The sequence below is a fragment of the Aquarana catesbeiana genome, linkage group LG08 (genome assembly GCF_042186555.1).
Source record: "Aquarana catesbeiana isolate 2022-GZ linkage group LG08, ASM4218655v1, whole genome shotgun sequence".
NCBI lineage: Eukaryota > Metazoa > Chordata > Amphibia > Anura > Ranidae > Aquarana > Aquarana catesbeiana.
In genome coordinates this window covers 158,476,990-158,502,496 of record NC_133331.1, presented here as the reverse complement: position 1 = coordinate 158,502,496, position 25,507 = coordinate 158,476,990, and the positions used below count along the sequence as shown (strand labels likewise).

Here is a 25,507-nt window from a genome sequence, read left to right as displayed (position 1 = left end):
AAAATGAAGTTCAATAGCCAGTGCGGCTCTTCTGCTTGATTTCGAGCATGCGTGGAATTTTGTGCGTCGGAATTGTGTACACACGATCGGAATTTCCAACAAAGGATTTTGTTGTCGGAAAATTTGAGAACCAGCTCTCAAATTTTTGTTGTCAGAAATTCCGACAACAAATGTCCAATGGAGCCTATACACGGTCGGAATTTCCGACAACAAGTTCACATGGAACAGTTGTTGTCGGAAATTCCGATCGTCTGTACGTGGCATTAGAGTAAAGTCAAAACTACTTTGCACATTTGTTTAGGTCAGAACCTCAAAACACGCTAAAGTTATTTATTAACCATAACCAGCCAGGCAACTGGCTTTTTCAGAAGAAGAGATCAAGAAAGACAAATTCCATTGTTTCTTGGTACAGGTCTCATTTAATAATGCTACTGCTCCAATACAACTAATCATTGCAGAGACTTGCACCCTTAACACTACTTACACACTGGTGCCCAAAGCAGACATGTCAAACGGTTTCCATCGTCCAACCTGAGGCCACATACACACCCAACTACTTTCTGAGACAAGAAGGGGATGATGAGAGATGTTTTTTAGCAAAAAATTATTTTGTCAAATGACAACCTTTACCAGAGCCCTGACAACAGTACAAAGGAGAATGTAGGTCCTTATTCCCTACTCTGTATACATACATAACTACATAACACTACCACTATACCCTGCTCAGATTCTCTGTACCAGGGCTTTTTTTCAGCGGTAATGCGGGGAAATTCCGGCACCTCCAGCACTGTATGTATGTAATGGCAAGGAATGTTGGATTGTGCTGCAGGGTCTGTTGATGCTGCCTGCAGGAGGATCTATTGTCACTGAAAGTGATCAATTTTTGTGGGGGGGGGGGGGGGGGGAGTTTATTGTTGCTGGGGAGGTCTAGTGTTGCTAAAGGAGATTTATTTTTGCATGGGGGTCTATTGTTGCTGGGGAGGTCTATTGTTGCAGATGGGAGATCTATTGTTGCTGGTGTGGGTCTTTTGTTGCTGGTGTGGGTTTTTTGTTGCTGAGGGGGTCAGTTGTTTCTGGGAGGTATTTACTTTTGAGGGAACAGTCTATTGTAGCTGGCTGCTTGAGGGTCTATTGATGCTGTCTATGGGGAGATCTGTTTTTTTTTTTGCGGGGGGGTATTTTGTTGCGGGTGGTCCATTGTTGTTGGGGGATCTATTGTTGCTGGCTGCAGGGAATCTATTTAACTGCATTTCTTGTTATTACATTTCATACAATATTACTTAGTACCACAGATGTTACTTGGTTCTGTATTCCCTAAAAGGGGCGGTACTGGGAGGTGGGTAGGCGGTGGAACTAAGGAACAGTGCTCAGAAGTGGGTATGGGCAGAGACAAGGAGTGACTCTGAAAGGGGGGAAATCCTGCACCTATTCTCTGGGAAAAAAAAGTCCTGCTATGTACCATTATATTTCTGTGTGTTTAGGGAGGAGGAAAGGGCTAAAAATATTCTGAAGGCTTTGAACATCTGTATTTTGATCCAAAACTATTACGTTTATCATGTAAACAAAGTAAAAAACAAGGCGTCTAAAAGGTACAAGCAAATTTTCAGTCATATACCTCTAACCATCCTCTACAACATATTCTATACTATATTTTCTTCCTTTACGCTGCCAAACCTCCTGTTTGATTAAGTATTACAATACCAATATTGTATGAACTACACAAACACAAAACTAGACAAAAACTACAACAACGAAACACTAATTAAATACGCTCATACGGCTTAAAGAGAAACATTACTTACATTGTCCACTGTAACTTCTCATTCTTAATTGAGCTGTATAAGGCCTGAAAACAATATAGAAAATAAAACATAAATAGACGTTTAGCATGCACAAGCATTAAAGATCCAAAGTATTGTGTGAACTGCAGTAACATTAAAAGACCTTTGTTTTTAATGTAGTAACTAGATTAATAAAATGCAATTAAAAAACATAAGAGACTCTCAAATATTTTGGAAAACTAAGTAACACAATTTAAACTACACTGGCATTAAAAGATTTAGACCAGTTACTGGCACATTTATACAAATAAATGAACTTGGACCTACAGTAGATCTATGGCTTCAGTTTCTCTTCCAAAAAAAAAATACCAGGCCTTTAAATAAACTTCAATTTAAAGAAGTTTATGTTAAGCCAAAACTTTTTTTTTTGCTTAGTTTTGAATAAAGGATTAAAAGCCCTGACAGATTTTTAATGCTATCTGAGGCACTATAATCAAGATTTCCGCTAACTTCCTATACTGCCGACAATGTTTTTACTAGGCAGTAAAGCCTTGCACGCACTAGGACAGCTCCTATTGGAGCTGCTGTACTAACAATCCAATGCTAGTACAGCAATCTCCCCTGCTGTGCTATTGTGTTCTGACAGGGGGGAAGTGTTCTGACTGATTGGCTGAGAGCGCTGATTGAGGGCCGCTTGGCAGACCTTTTTCGGTCATGTCCCTTCAACAGAACCTGGCTGTCAGACCGACTCCAGTACACACTGGCCGATGCTGCCTGACATTCACAACACATACAAAAATATTTATATTTTTTTTAGTAGACTATGGAAGGGTAAAACTACTTTTAGAACTTTATTGTTGTTTCTGTCACAGTTGCAGATTTTCCCTCACTACCTGTCTCATAACCACCACTGTAATGGGGCTGAGGTGGTTGTGGAGTGGATTTGCACAAGCATGTGTAGCATTATTTTTTGGAGTACTGTGTTTATAAGTGATGTAAGCATAATTTTTGTATTACAGTGGCCAATATGATATGCTACACTATGGATGTGGTATTTTTGGTTTTGGCATGAAATACTGAGTGCCACAAGGGCAGTGGAATATCTGGCGAGTATCGTCGAGAAGGAGGGAGACATCTGGAGGCGAGAAAGATATCTGCTTTGATGTGGATTTGACCCATCGATACATAGGGGTCAGAATATCTGGTGAGCACAGAAACAAAGGAGAGATTTGAAGAAGGGTTCACATGTTGTAGGGAGTATAATGCTTTGATTGTCACACTTACTCGGACTATAAGACTATTTGATTATATCAGGGGAAGTGTTTATACCTGTAGTATATTTTTGGTTTTAGGAAAAGTGTGCTGGTTTCTGGTTCACTCTGTTGTACTTAACCAGGGGGGATAAGATACTACCAGCTGCTGGGGACAGGATAGTTTGGAGTTGGGAACTGCACCTGGAGTGCTGGATGACTGCTAATTCTAAATGTTACATGTAGAGACGGGCTCGGGCGTGTTTGGGATCCTACAGTAGTCCCAACTTACCTGCCCGATCCCGCCAGGAAGCCAACACTGCCCACTGCTAATCACAGGCAGTGAGACATTTCTCGGTCAGCTGCACAGACCGGGAAATGTCTCACTGCCTGTGAGTAATGGGGTGCAGTGTCGGCTTCCTGGCTGGATAGGGCAGGTGGGTTGGGACAAGTATCCCAAACATGCCCAAGCCCATCTCTAGTTACATGTTCCAATCTAAATACAGGTGTAACATGTTACTAAAGGTGAACTAATGTCTAGTGCACATAACAATATTGGACAAATGATCGTGCAAGTCTCACATCAAAAACTAATAGCTTCCTAAAGCTACGAAAATTCTCATAAGACAGAACACAACTTCAGAAGTGATGTATTGTGTTGTATTGTATTCTTTTGTTTCCGAGCATGAGTGGTCTTGGTCACACAATTTTTTTTGTACAAATACCATACTACAGTGCCTTGCAAAAGTATTCACCCCCTTGGCTTTTTACCTATTTTGTTACATTACAGCCTTTGGTTCAATGTTTTTTTAATCTGAATTATATGTGATGGATCAAAACACAATAGTCTTATGCCTCGTACACACGATCGGACATTCCGACACTAAAATCCATGGATTTTTTCCGACGGATGTTGGCTCAAACTTGGCTTGCATACACATGGTCACACAAATCTTGTTGGAAATTCCGAACATCAAGAACGTGGTGATGTACAACACGTACGACGAGCTGAAAAAAATGAAGTTCAATAGCCAGTGCGGCTCTTCTGCTCGATTCTGAGCATGCGTGGAACTTTGTGCGTTGGAATTTACAACGGATTTTGTTGGCGGAAAATTTGAGATCCAGATCTCAAATTTTGTGTGATGGAAATTCCGATGGAAAATGTCTGATGGAGCCTACACACAGTCGGAATTTCCGACAACAAGCTCCCATCGAACATTTTCCGTCGGACATTCCGACAGTGTGTACGGAGCATAAGTTGGTGAAGTAAAATTAGAAAAATATATACATAAAACTATTTTTCAGAAATCCAAAACTGATAATTGGCATGTGCGTATGTATTCACCCCCTTTGTTATGAAGCCCATAAAAAGCTCTGGTGCAATCAATTACCTTCAGAAGTCACATAATTAGTGAAATGATGTCCACCTGTGTGCAATCTAAGTGTCACATGATCTGTCATTACATATACACACCTTTTTGAAAGAAAGGCCCCAGAGGCTGCAACACCTAAGCAAGAGGCACCACTAACCAAACACTGCCATGAAGACCAAGGAACTCTACAAACAAGTAAGGTACAATGTTGTTGAGAAGTACAAGTCAGGGTTAGGTTATAAAAAATATCCAAATCTTTGATGATCCCTAGGAGCACCATCAAATCTATCATAACCAAATGGAAAGAACATGGCACAACAGCAAACCTGCCAAGAGACAGCCGCACACCAAAACACGGACCGGGCAAGGAGGGCATTAATCAGAGAGGCAGCACAGAGACCTAAGGTAACCCCAGGGGAGCTGCAGAGTTCCACACCAGAGACTGGAGTACATAGGACGTCAATAAGCCGTATGCTCCATATTTATGGCTTTATGGCAGAGTGGCCAGAAGAAAGCCATTACTTTCAGCAGAAAACAAAACGGCACGTTTTAAGTTTACGAAAAGGCATGTGGGAGACTTACAAAATTTATGGAGGAAGGTGCTCTGGTCTCAGACTAAAATTTTACTTTTTGGCAATCAAAGAAAACGCTATGTCTCGCACAAACCCAACACATCACATCACCCAAAGAACACCATTCCCACAGTGAAACATGGTGGTGGTAGAATCATGCTGTGGGTTTTTCAGCAGTCGGGACTGGGAAACTGGTCAGAGTTGAGGGAAAGATGGATGGTGCTAAATACAGGGATATTCTTGAGCAAAACCTGTACCACTCTGTGTGATTTGAGGCTAGGACGGAGGTTCACCTTCCAGCAGGATAATTACCCCAAACACACTCCTGAAGCAACACTTGAGTGGTTTAAGGGAAAACGTGTAAATGTGTTGGAATGGCCTAGTCAAAGCCCAGACCTCAATCCAACAGAAAATCTGTGGTCAGACTTAAAGATTGCTGTTCACCGTCTTACTGTCGTAAGATGTGGCAAGCTCATAGAGACTTATCCAAAGCAACTTGGAGCTGTGATAGCCGCAAAAGGTGGCTCTACAAAGTATTGCCTTTGGGGGGGGGGGGGGAATAGCTATGCACATTGACTTTGTTATTTTGTCCTATTTGTTGTCTGCTTCACAATAAAAAAAAATCTTCAAAGTTGTGGGCATGTTCTGTAAATTAAATTATACAAATCCTCAAACAATCCATGTTAATTCCAGGTTGTGAGGCAACAAAACACGAAAAATGCCAAGGGAGGTGAAGACTTTTGCAAGCCACTGTAATTGCATGAAAATCGTTTGTTCTGTTATTGTACAGAAACATTTTCATGCCTGTCCCTATTTTCGCATGAACTGTTGTGATCGTCTCTCAAAAGCGGTGTACTAATGATCAGATTATCGGACGTAGGTTTCGTCCGATTTTCTCATTGTGTGTACTAGACATTAGCCATTTTTGACAGGGGTTTTAATTCTTCCATACTCAAATTTAAAAAAAAAAAGTATTCTGATTTGACATACTCAAATTACTAATGAGGCTAATATCTTGATCTGAAAATAAGCCTGTACATAAGACAATAAATTCCCCTAAGTGGACTTTCCCGGCACTTGCATAAAAAAGAAAAAATAGAAATAGAAACTATTATACATAATAAAAAAGTATAAATTTTATTTGGTTAGAAAATACAAATGTTAAAAACAAAGTGGATATCTTAAGTAACATAATAGTACTACTTAGTAGACATAATGGACATCAAGCAATAGACAATGATGAAAGGAACCAGAAGACTCTTTTCAAGCCCGACGCGTTTCGGGGTACTTAATATTTTGTAGGGTCCTTCTTCAGGGAAAAATTGAAAAGAGGGGTTCATCTAAACTGAAAGGATTTCATTAAATGCTTGTGAAAAGAAGATTTTTGTTAAGAAAACCACTGAGAGAGGGCAGGATGTAGAGGTGGGCAGTTGTGGTATAGCTGGTATAGGTGCTGTTCTTAGGAGGTAAGGCGCTGTACATGCCGGATGCTGGGTTGCGTGGTGAGCCGTACCAACATACTATCTACTCAAGGGGCGCCTCCTGTGACCTCAGTATATTGCTTTGGCTCATGCACGCCCGGGTCGAGCGGGATGGGTGCACTGTCACACTCCTCTAGGGAGATTGCAGCCTACCAATTCATTGCTCTTACCTCCTAAGAACAGCACCTATACCAGCTATACCACAACTGCCCACCTCTACATCCTGCCCTCTCTCAGTGGTTTTCTTAACAAAAATCTTCTTTTCACAAGCATTTAATGAAATCCAAATAAAATTTATACTTTATTATGTATAATAGTTTCTATTTCTATTTTTTCTTTTTTATGCAAGTGCCAGGAAAGTCCACTTAGGGGAATTTATTGTCTTATGTTTATGCATTATTGGACGTGGCACGGCTTTCCTCCTAGACGAGTTGGTCATTCCCTTTTTTCTGTTTAATGAAAATAAGCCTGTGGGTGGACAAGCATCATAGAAGCTCATACGTTGTATATCCTAATTCATTTTTAATCGAAAAACTTCCTTTTCTTCCTTAATTTTTTTTCCTTTTTTAAATGACAGCCTGGTAGATTTTAAGTAGGTCAGGTGCTGAAACTGTTTGCTACAAAAGACACCTGAGGTCTGCAATGGTTCTAATTTTTCATGACATCCATTGAAACTCAAAAAGGTACTTGGAGAAGCTATGGAATGTCTTTAACATTACAGAAGTCCAGGAATTGTGACTAACTACTACTAGTTACACCTGAGAACATTAAGACTAACACTAAGATCAAAAGCAATTTTGTTCTTATATTAGCAAAAATCAATACTGAAAATAAATAACAAGTTTGGTTGTTCATCTTTAAACAGAACAGTCCAATTGCACTGTTGACGCTCAAGATTGCTGGTTCAGACCTACTTTTCTGACAGGGAAGAAGTGAGGCATGTAATGCAATATTATAAGGGTTTTTTTGTGTTTTTTTTTTCATCAACATGGTAAAGTTGTGTGGCTGTTTTATGTCATACTAGAAGCTATGGAAATTGGTAAAGTGTAGTGGCATATAGCAAGCAAAACTATTTTTCAAGAAAAGCAATCTAGAATCTGATTGGCTTCTATAGGTTACAGCACTTTATATGTCTTCACATTTCTTTGTACAGTCTAGTTGTTTAAGAGCATGCTGCCCTCGGCAATTACACAGTTGCTTAGAAACAGGGCTCACAACATCTACAGCCACAACAAGGACTAAATGAGCTACATATATTAGAAGGACTGACAGTGTCACATTTTACACAGTGACATAGCCAGGTCAAGCTTCGCATCTGCATTAGGATCTCGTAACAAAGAGCAATTTTAAGCAACAAGTGACAGCAATTTGTACGCTAATATTATTCAGCAAACACTGCAACTGTGCTAAAATAAAAAACAGTTTATCTTAATTTAGGCTTTCTGCAAGTCACTGCAGCCAATATCCGGAGAGCACCTCCAGTGGATACTGAGGAGTTACTTCCAGTCTATGGTGCATAAATTTGTGTCTCTGCTTTTTGTATCACCAATTACATTCAGGCTTCCAAGGCAGTTTTGTATCTGACTGTCGAACCCATATAACAGAATGTAACTGCTGCCCCAAATAAGCATAACGGCTTATGTGTTTCAAGGGCATACTCTCTTTTTCAATTTCAATCCCAACCAAAAACTAAAGAAATACAACTAATATAGGCTTCACATTTAAGAATTGATTACCTGCAATATATAACATTTTTCTACTGAGGTTTATATACTGTTTAACCTCCTTAGCATTTACCTAGAAGTGCTCTACTCTGAGCATTTATGGTTTAAGGCTGTCAGATTCTGGCTGCAGATAGCCAGAAACCTAAACAAATAGAGTGCTGATTTGTTTGCAAGCAATGCAGAGGAGACATCAAGGGTATAATCAACTCCCGATGACTCCCATAAAGTGAACTTTTTACATAGAATATACCATCACATATGGGCTTGTCACCCTCTTTGTAATAAAAAAAAGGTAAAAAAAATAAAATAAAGTTTGATAAAATACAAAGTAAATAATAAAAAAAGAATAATTTTAAGGACCCCAGTATCCCAAGCAGACACGTAGATAAACAGCAATTGGGCAACACATATTGGGTATTGCTGTGCATGTTAGAGTGAGAGGAATACTAGGGCCTTTTTTATAATGAATTCTAAACTGATGAGCTGTAAAGATTTTAAGGTGTGGTCTATGGACAATTTTGAATACTGTACTTTTTTGCCATTGTACAGCACACATAATTTTTAAGCTCGACATGTCTATTTACTCAAAAAAGTCTTGTCCTTTAAGTTTTCCTAAAAATGAAAATGATGTTGGGTCTGTGTGCACCAAAATGAAATTAAGTTTTTTACAACAATATAGGTTTAAAAAAAATTGCACAAATATTGTGTCACAGAAAAATATGCTACTATTATCATTTTATTCTACAGTTTTTCTACTTTCTGCTTTCAGAAATATAGAAGTTTGTGATAATGGGCTTTTAGGTTACGTAGTAAGTTTGAAAAAAGACACAGGTCTATCTAGAAAGGATAGTCCTCACTATGCTGAGATTTTTCTAACAAGATGGAAAGTCATAATGTACTAAAATGATGGCTTCCACCATCTGAAATACGCTTTACAGATCCCAGAGCTGGTGTAACTTTGAACCTAAAAGTCTCCGGAAGGTCACTGTGGACCATTTTAAGTCTTTACTAAAGCAGAGAAGAAGCCATTATAACAGTAGAAAAAAACTTTTCCCTGAGTTTAATTCATACTTATGCTCCGTACACATGAGCGGAATTTCCGTCGGAAAAATCTTGGATGGTTTTTCCGATGAAATTCTGCTCAAGCTTGGCTTGCATATACACGGTCACACAAAAGTTCTCGGAACTTTCGACCGTCAAGAACGCGGTGACGTACAACACTACAACGAGCCGAGAAAATGAAGTTCAATGCTTCCGAGCATGCGTGTTTTTTTGCGTGGCGGAATTGCATACAGACAAACGGAATTTCCATCAAGAACTTTTTCCATCGGAAAAATAGAGAACAAGCTCTCAATCTTTTGCTGGGCGAAATTAAGACAGAAAAAGTTGGATGGAGCATACACACGGTCGGAATATCCGACCAAAAGCTCCCATCACACTTTTTTTGATGGAAATTCCAACCATGTGTATGCAGCATTAAGGTTCTTATTACACTAGGAAAACTCCATCTATAGTGAAGTCAAAATCTCATACATGTGAAAAAGGAATAAGTAGAAACAACCAACGAAATCATAGATCAGATTTCTAGTTGCCTCACGCTCTTTCAATCACTTCCACCCCAACAATGTAAAGATAGAAAGTATCATTGTTCTCTGTCAAATAAACGTGCCTTCTTTCCTGTGTTATCACGTGCCTGTCATCTTGCCATGACGCTCACTGAACAATAAAGAAGTCAGCAATTGTTTGTGTAAACCACGTGACTGCATTCTACCTGCTGCATCTTAATAAAGCACATTCAAGAAAGTGCTCAGTTTGATGAAACACTAAGTACAAGGAAAGCTCTGTGGGCTCTCATCTATACTGTCGCTAAGCAACTTTCTCCAATCTGACGCACTACATAATGGACTGATATTTTAATCATTTACTTAGAATGCATGTATGCTCACACCGACCACAACGAATAGGACTGTTCACTGCCAAATGGAAGAGATTGCTCTGACAAAAACAAAGATATTTTGGGTGAAAGCTCATTACACACAGTAATATGTCTTTCCTCTTACAAAGACTCAACAGCGGTCCATTGTTTAAGGGCAAACTGCTACATCATCACCAAACTTGTCTTCAATAACAGTTACCTTTTTGGGGCTTATTAAGTGCTCAATTCACTTTAAAGTATTACAGCCAAGAACATAAATGTATTATTGTGCACTTTTCCAGTCCTGTGGTGGCTACAATATTTTTCAGGCATTTGTCCTTTATTTTTATAGTGATTCCTCCAGTAATATACTTACTGCCCTAGGGTAGCAATGCTTATTTTCTGTACTGTATTTATAGAGGAGCAGCATTGCCACCCTAGAAGCAGAAGTGGGTTGGGATTACAGAACATCTCCCACTCTCCTCATCTTCATACCATGGGGGGTCAGGGGCTCTGTGGTTTAACCACTTGACATCCACGCTATAGCCAAGACAGCTACAGCGTGGACCTCAAATGCTAGGAGGGAGTCCATGTATTTCCTCCCACTCTCGCACTGCCCGCACGCCCTCCGGGCAAGTGCAACATCGCAGCAGACGCACTCTCCCGTTTTAACTTCATTTAATTTTTTCAGCAGAAACCCGGAGCCGACCCAACGTCATCTCCTATCCCAACTTGGTCTCAGCTCACATTGGATTAAAGCAGCATTTTCACAGCGTGACCCAGCTCATCAATCAATCTTTATCCCACAACACACTCAAGGCCTACCATACCGCTTGGAACGCCTTCTGCAAGTTTCTGGCATCCTGCCCCAGGGCAACATCAACAGACACCAAGCACGTACTAGCTTTCATATCATATTGTCACACACAATTGGCTCTATCACATAACACCATCAGACTATACTTAGCCGGCATCCAACACTTCCTGGCCTTACAGGATCCCACAAAGCCATCCTTGTTCGCAGCCCATGCGATCTGAGCTATCCTGCGTGGCGGTCAGAAGCAGCAGCCCATAGCAAATTCCAAACGCTTGTTCTTCAGAGACATGTCCACTATCCTCTCTCGTTCCCCGTTTGGCTTTCTTCCCAGCTTGGTCATTTAAGCAGCCATCTACCTGGCCTAATACATTTTTTTGCGGCCTAGCAAGTTTACCTGCAATAGCCCTGCTGACCAGGTACTGCGTAGATGTCACCTGGCTCACTTCCAAGATCATTTCATTCTCCACCTCGCAGGATCCAAAACCCAACAATCCGGCCCGGGGTCAACATCCAACTTTTAAAAAAAAACATCTGGTGCCCAGTAGCAATACTCGACCGCCTACTGTCGCTCCTACCCAGCCAGTCGAACTCTAGTCCTCTACTACCTTTCACAACCACCCCCTTGAGTGGCTGCCAGTTCATCAAGCACGTCAGGATCCTCCTGCGCAACCTAGGCCTCAACCCCAGCCGGTACTCTGAACACTCCTTCCGAATTGGAGCAGCCTCGGCCGCATCTCAGCACGGGGTTCTAGACCATATCATCAAGAGATTGGGCAGGTGTATATCCGCCTGCTTTGCCCAGTACATCCCGAATCATCAGGTAGAAATGTTGCAAGCATTTGCCAAACTTGCTCAACAAATAACACTAAAACAATAAAGAGCTTTCACCCCTACCTGAATGTTTTTGCAACCCATTGTTGGTATGCCGGCCAGCAGACCAGGGCACACTTCATGTCTATTTCATGTTGTAAGTCTTGTGGCATGTTTATGTGGTTCACAACCATCCCGATTGAAGGGCTTCGACCATAAATAAGGCTAGTGTGAAGGCCTGAATTTATGGGAGGAGTCCTGGGGGTATTTAACTCCGGACCAGGCGCCGTAATTATAATGCAGCAGGTTGGCTCCCCTGCGCGAGCCGTTGTAGCTGTACGTCTGCTCTTTAAGACGCTTTAGCAGGCGCGCACACCTGCAGTGTGTCCCCAGAGCTGATGCATGCGCCCAGCGGGCGAGATGACTGCCGGGCTCCCACGATCACTCGTGACAGAGCGAGAACCGGGATCTGTATGTGTAAACACACAAATCCCGGTTCTCTCAGGGGAGTAGGAACACAGATCAGTCTCCTCCCCTAGTCAGTCCCATCCCCCCACAGTTAGAACACACCTAGGGAATACAGTTAACCCCTTAATCGATCCTTAGTGTTAACCCCTTCCCTGCCAATGACATTTATACAGTAATCAATGGCTATTTTTAGCTCTGATTGCTGTATAAATGTCACTGGTCCCAAAAAAGTGTCAAAATGTCCGATCTGTCCACTGCAATGTCGCAATCATGATAAAAATCACTGATCACCGCCATTAGTAAAAAAAGTAGACGCTATAACTTTTGCGCAATCAGTATATGCTTATTGCGATTTTTTTTACCAAAAATATGTAGAAGAATACATATCGGCCTAAACTAAGGAAAAAATGTGTGTTGTTTTTTTTTTTTTTTTTTTGGGGGATATTTTTATAGCAAAAAGTACAAAATATTGTGTTTTTTTTCAAAATTGTCGCTTTTTTTATTTATAGCGCAAAAAATAAAAACCGCAGGAGGTGATCAAATACCACCAAAAGAAAGCTATTTGTGGGGAAAAAAGGCATCAATTTTGTTTGGGTACAATGTCGCACGGCCGCGTAATTGTCAGTTAAAGTGACGCAGTGCCGTATCACAAAAAATGGCCTGGTCAGGAAGGGGGTAAATTCTTCCGGGACTGAAGTAGTTAAGCAGCCCACTCATCTGTGGTCTTTGTCGGTTCCTGTGCGCGATACCCTCCCTCCCATTCCCCTTTTCAGGGCATTTCTCAGTTCATTTCTCTCCACAAGCATCTATTACTTATCTTGGGTATGCCCCCTTTTTTGGTATACCGGCCAGCAGACCAGGGCACAATTCAGGTCTATTTCATGTTATAAGTTTTGTGGCGTGTTTATGAGATTCACATTCATCCCGGTTGAAGGGCTTCAACCATGAATAATTTATATTTATATATTATATTTATATATTATATATATATACAGATGCAGCCTAATATTCTAGAGCCATTTCAAATTACCTAATATTATATATAGAGCCATGCCAAATTGCATACAGCTGTTTCAGGCTTTTTGCCCATCAGTTGAGTGTATTAAAACCATGGCTTCTATGGAGTAGGGTTTAGGGCCCAATAAAGGAATAGTTTGCATGACTCCACCCACCTTACATAGTTGGTCAGGTTGAAAAAAAGACAAGTCCATCTAGTTCAACCTATAAAAGGGGGAAAAAAAATATCATACACAATCCTATACCCACAGTTTATCCAGAGGAAGGCAAAAAAAACCCAGTAAAGCATGATCAATTTTCTCCAGCAGGGGAAAAAAGTCCTTCCTGATCCACGGAGACGCAATTGGACATTCCGTGGATCAACTTTACCTATAAATGTTAGTATCCAGTTATATTATAATATTAGGTAATTTGGAATGGCTCTAGAATATTAGGAAAGAATCCAGTCATTTTTAAAGCAATTTACTGAGGTGGTCAGAACTAGCTCTTGAGGGAGTCTATTCCACATTTTCACAGCTTACTGTGAAGAAACCTTTCCATATTTGGAGATTAAATCTCTTTTCCTCCAGACTTCTAGAGTGCCCTCCTGTCCTCTGTGATGACCTTAAAGTGACACTAAAGGTTCATTTTTTATTTTTTTCAAATAACAAACATATCATACTTACCTCCACTGTGCAGCTCGTTTTGCACAGAGTGGCCTCGAACCTGCTCTTCTGAGGTCCCTCAGGGGCTCTCTCGGTTCCTCCCCGCATCAGATAACCCCCTGGGAGAAGCGCTCTCCCAGGGGGTTACCTTGCGGGTGTGCTCCCACGTCCAGCATTCGGCGTCCATAGGTATGCTGGGGGAAGGTCACTGACAGGTGTTTTTTCACCTTAATGCATAGGTGAATAACTTTAAAGTGAATAACCACCAAGCTCACTATATGGACCTCTTATGTATTTATACATGTTGATCATATCCCCCTTAATCTCCTCTTCTCAAGAGAGAATACATTCAGTTCCTTTAACCTTTCCTCATAGCTGAGCTCCTCCATGTCTCTAATTAATTTGGTTGCCCTTCTCTTCGCTTTCTCCAGTTCCCTGATATCCTTTGAGAACTGGTGCCCAAAACTTAACTGTATATTCCAGATGAGATCTTACTAATGAGTTGTACAGGGGCAAAATTATATATCTCTCTCTGAAGTCTATACCTCTCTTAATACAATAAAGCACTTTGCTTGCTTTGTAAACTGCAGCTTGGCATTGCATGCTGTTATTAAGCTTATGATCTACCAAAACACCCAGAGCCTTCTCCACTATCAATTCCCCCAGTTGTACTCCGCCTAATGTGTATGAAGCATGCATATTCTTACCCTCCAAGTGCATAACTTTACATTTATCAACATAAAACCTCATTTGCCACATAGTTGCCCAATTAAACAGTGCATTGAGGTCGGCTTGTAAATTGGAGACATCCTGTAAGGACGTTATTACACTGCATAGCTTGGTGTCATCAGCAGAGATATTAAAAAGTAAGGGTCCCAACACTGAACCTTGGGGGTACACCATTAATAACCTTAGACGTTCAGAGTATGAAACTAATAATAATACTCTTATTTTTGGAATATGTGATGGAATCAGACATATGAATACCTTGTGTTAAACAAAGACTTTTCTGGATTATACTTTATTCGTGTTAGTGGCTGCAACACTGTGGTTTCACAGAGTGTCCCCTCCACTGTCATCCTAATGTTTCTTTTACAGCATCTCCACTCTAATGGATAATGTAACCTGCCAAAAAGATTAAACTTTTATCAGTACACTCTGTCCTCCAAAGGCTTACACATTTGGGACCATTTTTTGCTACACATAGCCCATACCACCCCTCATCTTTAAGTTACAGCAGTTTCATAAAAAAGAAGCATGACAGAACATTTTTTTAAATGATCAAATTACTGTTACTAGGGTCAAAAACCCATCTTCTTGTTCAATCATTTTTAGTGTTTTCAATAAAGACAAAAATAAAAACATGCGTCTCTTGGTCTTACATCTTTGAAACAAGAATATAAAGTAAGAAGATACAAACCAAATGTACACATTATTCCTCAGAGGAGAGATCATTGAGTGGAGCTGGATTTCACATAGAGGCTGTGTCAATCATCCATACAGTTATAAAAAAACCCCCACAAGATTAGGCACAGCGTGGCCTATTAGCAATGAGATCTATCTTTATAATGCACCATTTTATCAAAGCAATTTTATTCATTTTATAAAAGCTAAATCAGTTAAGGCAAAAAAAATACAAAATTTAACATATTTTGCTAGAAATGGCAATGTTCTGATCATTTTATTAATGATCTCCCTAAATAACTCTAACCATATTAAAGCATTTGTATTGTCTGCTTGGTCATTTTACCTACAAGTAAGCCTTAGGAGTAGGAGATATTCAGCTTGCAGCTGCTGACGTCAGCGGTGCATGCGCATCGAAGGTCCGGCATATCGTGCCGGAACGGAGGGCTTTTGCGCGGACGCTGTGAGTGGCCGCAGCTAGTATGCGTTGCATACTAGCTCATTATGCCTTTGCCTTACAGGCTTTTTTTTTTGGGCATGTAACCGCTTTAAATAAATGCAGTCCAAAATATGAATGAATCAAAGAAAGCACAGAATCTGCAAAATGCCCTAATAATTTGCTGAAATTTATAAAGAGCGCTGTAGGTACTCATTGGAAATCTGCCTTGCAGTGGTTTGACACATGGCGCAACAAATGGAGACATAATTATGTACCTGTTGGCAAGGTACATGAATCTGTTGCATAGTTGTCTTAGACAGAATTTTGTCTGAGACATAATATCTGCAGGTGCGACACAATTTAAGGTCTTAGTTACCCACTTCCCTTATTTAATTAAAGAATTATTTAATTTAAGCGTTATTTAATTTAAGAATTTTTTGCAGCGACAGACGGTAAAACTTTTGTAAATAGGAACTGCTCGAATTTGGTGCACACATTGGTACTAACACAAACTGTCGCACAGGCTTCATAAATTTGGTGCAGGGCTTTTGGCTACCACCAGAAATGTTTTCCAAATGCCTTACTGAATCACCCTGATTATATTTACCTTTATAATTCTACCTATGCATCATATATTTGTAGACAAAGTACCCACTATGCAAAGCAAAATTTTATGTGGAGCTCACAGTATTTATAATGTCAGCCAGACAGTTTTTCCATGTTGATGACAATGTCCAATTAACCTGAGCCTGGGCCACATGAATTCGCTTCTACAGAGGTTGCCTTGGCAACAAAAAGACCACAAAGTAGAGCAGAGGTATGTATTTCATGTCATTTAGAGAGGAAATTATACATATAAAAACATTTTTACTTAAGTCAATAAGAATTTGGTTTATATAGAAAAGATCATCACGCAAACTGCTTCCTAATTTGTCATTATTGTTAATTAACATAGTAAATATGAATTGTGCTAAAAAAAAAAAAAAAAGAAAAAAGAAAAACACCAACTGAAAAAAAGTTCATGCCATGAAAAAAGCTTTCTGGATCTCAGCCTCTAACAATATCATCATCTCCACTTTGCGAAAAGAGGGGAAAAGAGGAGTTGGTACTTTAATGTCCAGATGTTTGTTGATTACCAGAGAGACTAGGCAATTTCTGGTCACCTGCCAATAATCACAGACAGTCAAAAGGAGTGTAAAATAGGTGCAAATTAAGAATAAAGCTCAATGATGCATACAATCAGTAAGTTCTATTGTAGTATAAGCAACCACAAACTTCACATTGTAAGTCAGGTTGTATAGCTAAATCAGTTAATGATACAGTAGCCCAAGTTAGGTCAAGTAGTTACACTGTATGGTGTATGGACTAATTTAAGGCATTTTGCTATGATGGTGACAAACAATTTACCTAATTGCATGAATACACAAGTTCCTAGAGGAAAAGTAAATGCTGGAGCATTTTAGAACTAACGATGAGTGACTTTCTTATAAATGCATTGGCCAGAAACGTAGATGACATGACATTGTTAATCATTGATAATTATTGAAAAATTAATAAATAAAATTGACAGCTATGTCCAAAAGTCATAGTAATCACTGTGAAAATAACAACGAGGTATAGTGGGGGCTAAGCTTTGCAAGCATACGTATGTGGGATGAAATAAGAAAAGGAAAGTAAAAAAATATATTTATATAAAAGTTAAGAAAGAAAATGGGATTTGCTGGGCATTTAATAAATAGGATGAGGGTACATGTGTCAGCTGGGTTCAGTGGTGATTACCTGTTTAACACTGGAAACCAAGTGACTACATAGAACATCAGTGTGTGTCCTTATAACTTTTGATGAATAACAAATCACAGCATTCCCCACCTTTTGCTCGGTAAGTAAAAACATTAAAAACTAAAAAGAGCATTTGTACTGTTTAGGATAGACATTACTGGAAAAGGTGTCAAAATATGAAACAAAATAAGGTTCATCTAATGAAACCTTGCTACTCATCTAAAAAAATATAACAATCCTTCAATTTCAGCAGTGATAGTATTTCCAACATTCTGACAAAAAACAAACAAACAAATGATATGTTTGGATGGCTCAATAGTTAGATGACACATAAACATCTTTTGGAAGGAGCACTTCCTATTGAATGTGAGCTATTGACCATTGAGAGATTCTTTAATAAAAAGATGGCGTTGAAGGCAGCAATATTACCTACAAACAAAAGGAAAGGTTAATGGGGGGAGAAAGTGAAAACAGCTCCCAAATAATATAACATCCATGGACCTACACAATGTAAAATGGGACTGAGCTGAAGACACAAATAAATACATAATAGCCAGAGGGGTCTCTTTAACAAGGACAGAGCATGGCAAGACCAGCAATAAAATTGATATCTGTTACAGATAACTCACTAACATATATATAATAAATATGTCTGGAATATGTAATTTTGTCAAAAAGCCCTACTTGTTCTGCAAAGCACCAGAAAAATCACAGATCTCCATTTGATAAACAAAAATATCTATAAAAAATACCTTTGAAATATGCTACAAGTAATCCCTTCCCCTGAATTACTAGAATTCTTAAAATAAAAATAATCCAGAGAGAATGTTTATGTTGCACAGAAGCCAGATTGATGTTTCTACTAATGATAGCTTCAAATCACAGCCTGTCTTTGAAGACAGAGACATACACAATCAATCTCCTGGGACAGCAACTGGTGTGTAAAAGGGAAGCTTATTTATAAATGATGCTGATGTACTTGTTTAAATTCTGGGTAGCCATTCCTCATGTTAGTTAAACTAAATGTATTAATGGGCTTGTTTCGCATTTTCTGTCTTACTGAAAGTAACATTATCAGCTTTATGGACTCATACCAGCAAACTGTCAATATGAGCCACATGGCCAAGCTTTGTGCCCATTTCACAGTGACTTGCTCTCATACAACAGGCATTAATGTACAGTACCGTGATGCTTTTATACCGTAGTATATCTTTTATTGTGATACAAGCAATATGTCTAATGTAGACTAAAACTACAGTGACTACATTAAGTATATAATAGCCTTCTTTGTTGGTTTTTTGGTTATTGTACATCACCAGACAAGACAGGTTTATGGGCCAGACACACTGGTAAATACTTCAGTACATCAGGTGAATGGGAGTAATGGTAAGATAGAGACAAGAAAGATAAGCTAAAGGAATAGACAGAGAAAAGGGAGGAACACAGTAGAGAGGGACAACGATTTCAATCAGGCGGCTGAGCAGAGAAAATTCCAATAATACTGATAACAAGCAAATAAAATGTTACACAAAACAGACGAAAAGTCATTGATCAATTCCTCACTAGGATGACAGACAGACCCCACGGCAAAAACAAAATTCAGTCATTTACCGTTTTCTTTTTCCTTCTGTTTTGCATTCGGCTCACAACTAGATCAGTGTATAGCACAGGTTTTAGGGTCCGGGAGCGCTGTGGCCAGCCATAGCACAATGTCTCCATTCCCCTGTAATTACGGCCATAGCGTACTGAGCACATGGACCGAGAACGCAGACGTCCAGCACTGCTGTTGATGCTATTCACCCCAATCATCTTTACGATGAGATCAAAATCTGTGTATAATGTGTCTTAGCCCTTACAAACTAGCCAAAGGGAAAACGCAGAGAATAAAAAAATAGAATCCTTTCCTGCAGAGATGCTGCTGCCCTACAGATGAAGATTTACCAGAGAATTCTTGACACTGACGTTACACTAAGATATTATATTGGCATCCACCATTAGAAGGCAAGGGACCAGGTTGTTGCCTGTTGAAAATCTCCCTTCTTCATTGCTACCATACAGCTTGCAAGTGCTTTCAAGTAGATGATATTTTTTTATCCTCCTGTGCTTCCCTTCCACAGCCAGTCACCAATGACAACAGGAACAAGCTCTTGTGTGGATAGAAACTATTCCTCCTCCCCCTCCACCCTACGCTGCTTTCTGCTGCAGATGAAGGCCAGCTGTGATCTCTATAAGGAGTGAGTCAATCTCACAGAGCAGGGCAGACAGGAGGAACAAAATTACACTCACTGCACTCAGCCAATGGCAGGCCTAGGCTAGCATCTCCACAGAAAAGGCAATTAGTATTCACAGCAGCAGAAGCTTTGTGGGAGAGAGTGGGACAAGTAACTCAGTAATGCTGCATAGCCCGAGAGTGGTAAACAGGAAATAATGGCAAGAAAAGAAAGGGTTAAGTGGAAATCAGCAATTGTATATTGGTTTCTAAGCTATCACAGTAAACACTGTGCAGTCATAGGCTACAGTCTAATAACAATGCACACATGAACAATGAGAGATGTTTCTGGTATGTAGTGTAAACGATGAAACCATTAGTCTGTTTATATACAAATTATCCATAGCTGGACATAATTTGGAACAGCTTTAATTGACAGAAGCCATAGGGATGCCATTCTTTTTTTTTTTCCAAATATAAAATTTTTTATTTCAAAGAGAGAATAAAAAGAACAAAGACAGAAATGAGATACATTTTCCAGTCTGATAACTGATATACATAAATGAAGACATATCCTCATATAAACAGTATCAATGGCATTTGTGTTTGAGTGTTCAGAATTTAAGCTAACAGAGTCAACTTCTGCAGGTAATACAACTCATCTCCTTCTGTGTATAATACAAACTTCGTTCCTGAAATGTTGTGAAATTTCTAACATGAAATACCATAACTATCAGTAACCCTAAGTAAAAGGGGGTAGAATTACGTAGATTCCAGGAAAGTAGACAAAGAAGTGAGACACCAGAGAGAGACAAAGAAGAGAGTACAGAAAGGAAAGGGAGAAAAGTTACAGGGAAGAGGATTTTGGGGGGGTGGAGGGGTAGGGGTGTCAGGCCCAGGTGTATCGACTTCTGCTGAGTTACTATAGGTTATGTGGCCAAAAGGGCTATTCCTTCATCCGAGAATATGAACATATTCCACAGCTGCCATGTCTGTGAATGTTGTTCCTGTTTATTTTGTGCCGTTTGAACCAGGTCCTCCAATCTTCTAATCTCCTCCACCCTGCGCAGCCACATCCCTATTGTCGGCGGAAGAGTCTTCTTCCATAGAGATGGGATGCACGCTTTAGCTGCGTTCAGTAAATGCCGAACAATCGATTTTTTATATGTTCTTTTCGAGATTGTAAATGCGTGTAGCAGGATAAGGGCTGGATCATCACTTATTGTGTAATTCGTAAATTTTTGCGTAATCCTGCGGACTGTCGTCCAAAAGAGCTGCAGTAGTGGGCAGGACCAGAAGACGTGGAGGAGAGTCCCCTTACTCGTTTGGCATCTCCAGCATTTGTCTGATGTGTCCGGGAAGTATTCGTGAAGTCTATCGGGGGTGTAGTACCATCTAGTTAAAATTTTGTAGTTAAGTTCCTGTATTTTGGTGCAGATAGATGTTTTAAGGGAGAATGTGATAATCGTTTGTTTTTGGGTACTAGTAAATGTACGTTGTAAGTCAGTTTCCCATGCATGTATGAATGTCAGATCAGGTTGTTCCGGTGGAGAGTTAACTAAGGCATAAGTTTTGGACAGGACTTGAGGTAAGGTACCCTCGTCATTACAATAGCTTTCAAAGGTGGTCAGATTACGGTTAAACTGTGATGGGTTGGGGATCGTGATTAGAAAGTGATGTAAGCGTAATGCTGTCCAGAAAGGGAGTTGGAATTGGCCACTGTCTAGTGTTAGGGACTGTATGGATGGCCATTTGTTGTCTATCAAGAAGTGTGAAGCTCTATCCCTTCCTGTCGATTTGAGTGTTTCAAATCCTAGTCGTTCCATTCCCGGGGGGAAGGCTGGGTTCCCCAAAATTGGATATAGAGGGGAGCTCTCGGAGGATAAGGTGTGATATTGTGGAGGATCCCACCCGAAGTGATGTGCCAATTATAGGATGTGATTTCAATGTCGCGGGGAGTCGGTCAAAGCACCAGACCGCACCTTTCAGCGTGACCTCGGATTGTGCCTGTTCTAATTGTATCCAAAGCTTGTTTCTGCCATGCCGGTTCCAATCTATTATTCTTCCCAAGTGTATTGCCTTGTAGGAGTTTTTTAAGTCTGGTAGGGCCAGCCCTCCATAATGTTTGGGTAATGTTAGATAGTTTCTCCGTAGTCTAGGTTTTGACTTTGCCCATATGAATTTGATGAATATGGAGTGTATTTGCTTGAAGTATTGAGGTGGGATTTTGATTGGTAATGTTTGGAGTAGATATAAGAATTTCGGGAGGATGGACATTTTAAGCAGGTTACACCTGCCGAACCAGGAATGTAGCCCACTGTTCCATTCCTCCAAAAGTTTTCTAGTTTTAGCCAACGGGGGGGGAAATTAAGGTCATAGGTGTTTCGTAAGTCGCTGGGAATCAAGGTCCCCAAATATTTGAGGGATGTGTCTGTCCATCTTAACTTAAATTGTGACTGTAGAGATCTCAGTCTATTTTGTGTTAGTTTGATTCCCATGGCCTCGGACTTATCAAAATTAATTTTTAGGTTTGAAAGAGCGCCATATCTCCCAAATTCCTTCAAGAGATTCGGGAGTGACACAATGGGATTGGTTAGGGTGAATAGAAGGTCATCCGCATAGGCAGAAATTTTATATTGGGTATCCCCTACTGTTACACCGGATATATCCGGGTTTGATCTTATAGTGCAAAGGAAAGGTTCTAAAGTTAAGGCAAAAAGGAGGGGCGAAAGTGGGCATCCCTGTCTAGTACCGTTTGCTATTGGGAATGTATCCGAGAGAATTCCGTTTGCTTTGTGCTGTGGGTGAGGAATATATACTAGAGACCCATTGCCTCATTTTATGGCCTAATCCTATCTGCTTAAGGACCGCTGACATGAACTCCCAGTTAACCCGATCAAACGCTTTCTCAGCATCTGTGCTGAGAAAGACAGATGGGGTATGGTGTTGATTTACCACATGGACAAGATTGAGAACCTTGGTGGTGTTATCCCGTGCCTCCCGGGCAGGGACAAACCCCACCTGATCTAAATGAACTAGGTTTGGCATAAACTGGGTCAGTCTGTTGGCTAAAATTTTTGTGAAAAGTTTAAGGTCCACGTTCAGGAGTGATATGGGCCTATAGCTGCCACATGTCGCTGGGTCTTTGCCTTCTTTAGGTATAAGGGATATGTGTGCCCGCAAGGTGTCCCTGGGTAAGGAGTCTCCTTCCCCCAGTCCATTAAACATCTTTACCATGTGGGGGCCCAAAATTGTCAAGAGCGTCTGGTAATACTGTATAGTCATCCCATCCGGGCCAGGAGCTTTGCCTGGTTTCATCCCCCTCACTGCTATTTGAAGTTCTTCCAATGTGATGGGCTCTTCCAGTCCTGTCTTATCCTCTAGTGATAATCTGGGCATTTGGGAAGCTATCAGGTAGTCATCAATCGTGTTGTCAGTTGGTGGTCTATTTGGGAGGTTATATAGGGAGGAGTAATAATACCTAAATTCTTCCACAATTTGGGTTGGCATGGTCTTTTTTTGCCCCTTTTGGTTTATAATTTGGGCAATGTATGTCTTGAGTTGCTGTTTTCTGACCGACCTGGCTAGGAGTTTCCCACATTTGTTTCCTGATTCGTAAGATATTTTCCTGCATACTTGCAAGGCGGCTTTGGCCCTATACTGTAACAGTTCAACAGTTTGCTTTCTGAGGGATGTTAGTTCTGCTTCTATCAGGGTGGTCGGTGATTGTTTGTGTTTCGATTCCAGGTCATGTATCTTATTGAGTAAAGATAGCAGTAATTGTTCCCTTTCTTTCTTAATGCGTGTGCCGTGTTTTTTGAATACGCCTCTTATCACAGTCTTGTGAGCCTCCCACACTATACCCGGGTCGCATTCTCCTGTGTCGTTAAGTCGAAAATAATGTGTCAGTTCAGCCTGTATGTCTGTTAGGACCTCTGGAGTCTGCAGGAGACTTTCGTTCAGTCTCCAATATTTAGGTCTGCTGGTCAGAGAGGAGGACAAGCAATATCGCATTGTGATGGGTGCATGGTCCGACCACGTAATATTGCCTATCTGGACATTGTGAATTGCCTCTAACTGATTATGGGGAACAAAGTAATAGTCTATTCTCGAGTACACTTTGTGTGGAGGGGAGTAGAAAGTATAATCACGCTCCCCATAGTGATGCAGTCTCCACACATCTATCAGTCGAGCTTCATGTAAGTCTTGATTTATGCGTTTGTGTACCCCGGACCTTAGGGATGAGGTACTAGATGATGTGTCAACGGAGGGGATCAGAGGTACATTGAAGTCCCCTCCCAGCACTAGTTGGCCTTCCGTGAATTCAGAGAGCAAATTCAGTGTGTGGTGGAGGAAGGTATCTTGGCGGTCGTTTGGAGCATATACAGTGGCAAACGTCACTTTAGTGCCTCTAAGTAAGCCTTTAATAAACAGATAACGGCCGCCAGGATCCACTAGGGTGCCTGCACATGTCCAGGGTATTGTCCCTGATATAAGTATGGATACTCCCCTGGATTTGGCCGCTATGTTAGTGGCATGGTATACATGTGGAAAGTATCGATTTTTTAAAAAGGTTGGGTTGCCTGTCCTGAAGTGTGTCTCCTGGATAAATGCTACATCTGTGTGTGCTCTTTTAAGATCATTTAATAGCATACGCCGTTTCTCTGGTATGTTAAGGCCCTTGGCGTTCAAGGAGTATATGGTAATGGAGTCCATCATCACCTGGGCCAGAAGAGATTAGGGGTGGGTATGGGATGGGGGGGTGAAAAGTAAGATAGTATAGAAAGGAGATAGAGAGAGAAGAGAGAGTAGTAGAAGAAGAAGAAAAGAAGACCGTCAATTAAGACAGCCAACAGGCAGTATATACTGTCTGTTTACTATGTTGGGGTAAGCAAAGTGCTTTACCAAAGAGCACGTCCTGGATCCCACCAGGAGACTTGCTATGTCCTATTGGGGGGAGAGGTAAGAATAAACCAGTGAGGGTGTCCCCGGTCCGCCCCTCCCCACCCAGCTTGATGTCATCATGTCAACCTCTACTCGAGACCCTTTTAATGAAACATGGAGCAAAACCAAAAACTCAATGTACCCCATCAACAGAAAAAAAAAAAAAGAGAAAAGATAAGATAAAAAAAAAAAAAAAAAAAAAATTTATACAAGGAAAAACCCCAAGTAAAAAATCTTAGGTATACGGCATGAGATACCGAGCATCCTATCTTGTTATATAGTTACTAACTGTGAGCCAATAACAGGTTACCGAATATAAAGGTATACCAGAAGGGGTCTGGTGCAAAGCAGCAATCAATCCAGCCCCTATGGCACCATGTCCCTCCCCGTCCAGCAATCCCCACAAAAAAAAAAAAAAAAAAAAAAAAAAAAAAAAACCCCCATAACAGGAAAATAATAAAACCTAGTATCAGGTAAATAATGAAATCGAAGCATCATGGCATCAATGTATATGACTTCATTTCCTGGGCCTTAGGTACCTATATATACATCCCTTGTCTTTGATATTTCAGGGGAGTGTTAGGGACAGCCAAAACAGATATTTCACAATATGAAGTTGTCCAGTTCCCCCCACTCCATTGCAAAAGATCACTCATCCCTCGTGGAGAACAAGATCAGGTTTCACAGGGGGGAGGTGGGGGTGGGTGTCCTCCCACTGTTGTCCAGCAAGTTCAAGTTCCACCAGCTATCTGGTTAGTAGCCTATACCTGCGACTGCCCCTCCCTCCGCACCACAGACGTATAACAGCATTAGAAAAATGGGGGGAGGGGGACACCTGAATATGTAGGGGATGCATAAAGGATATAAAAAAAAAAAAAAA

The 25,507-nt window shown here is 40.5% G+C and overlaps 1 protein-coding gene across 4 annotated transcripts in view; it reads right to left on the bottom strand.

Annotated features, from left to right (window-relative positions):
- PSD (pleckstrin and Sec7 domain containing) overlaps positions 1-25,507 on the bottom strand; it is a 765,102-nt gene that overhangs the window by 114,057 nt on the left and 625,538 nt on the right. For all 4 annotated transcript variants that reach the window (XM_073596605.1, XM_073596606.1, XM_073596608.1 and 1 more), the window contains one exon: positions 1,803-1,846. In XM_073596605.1, the coding sequence (XP_073452706.1) occupies positions 1,803-1,846 (44 nt within the window). The remainder of the gene's footprint in view (positions 1-1,802; positions 1,847-25,507) is intronic.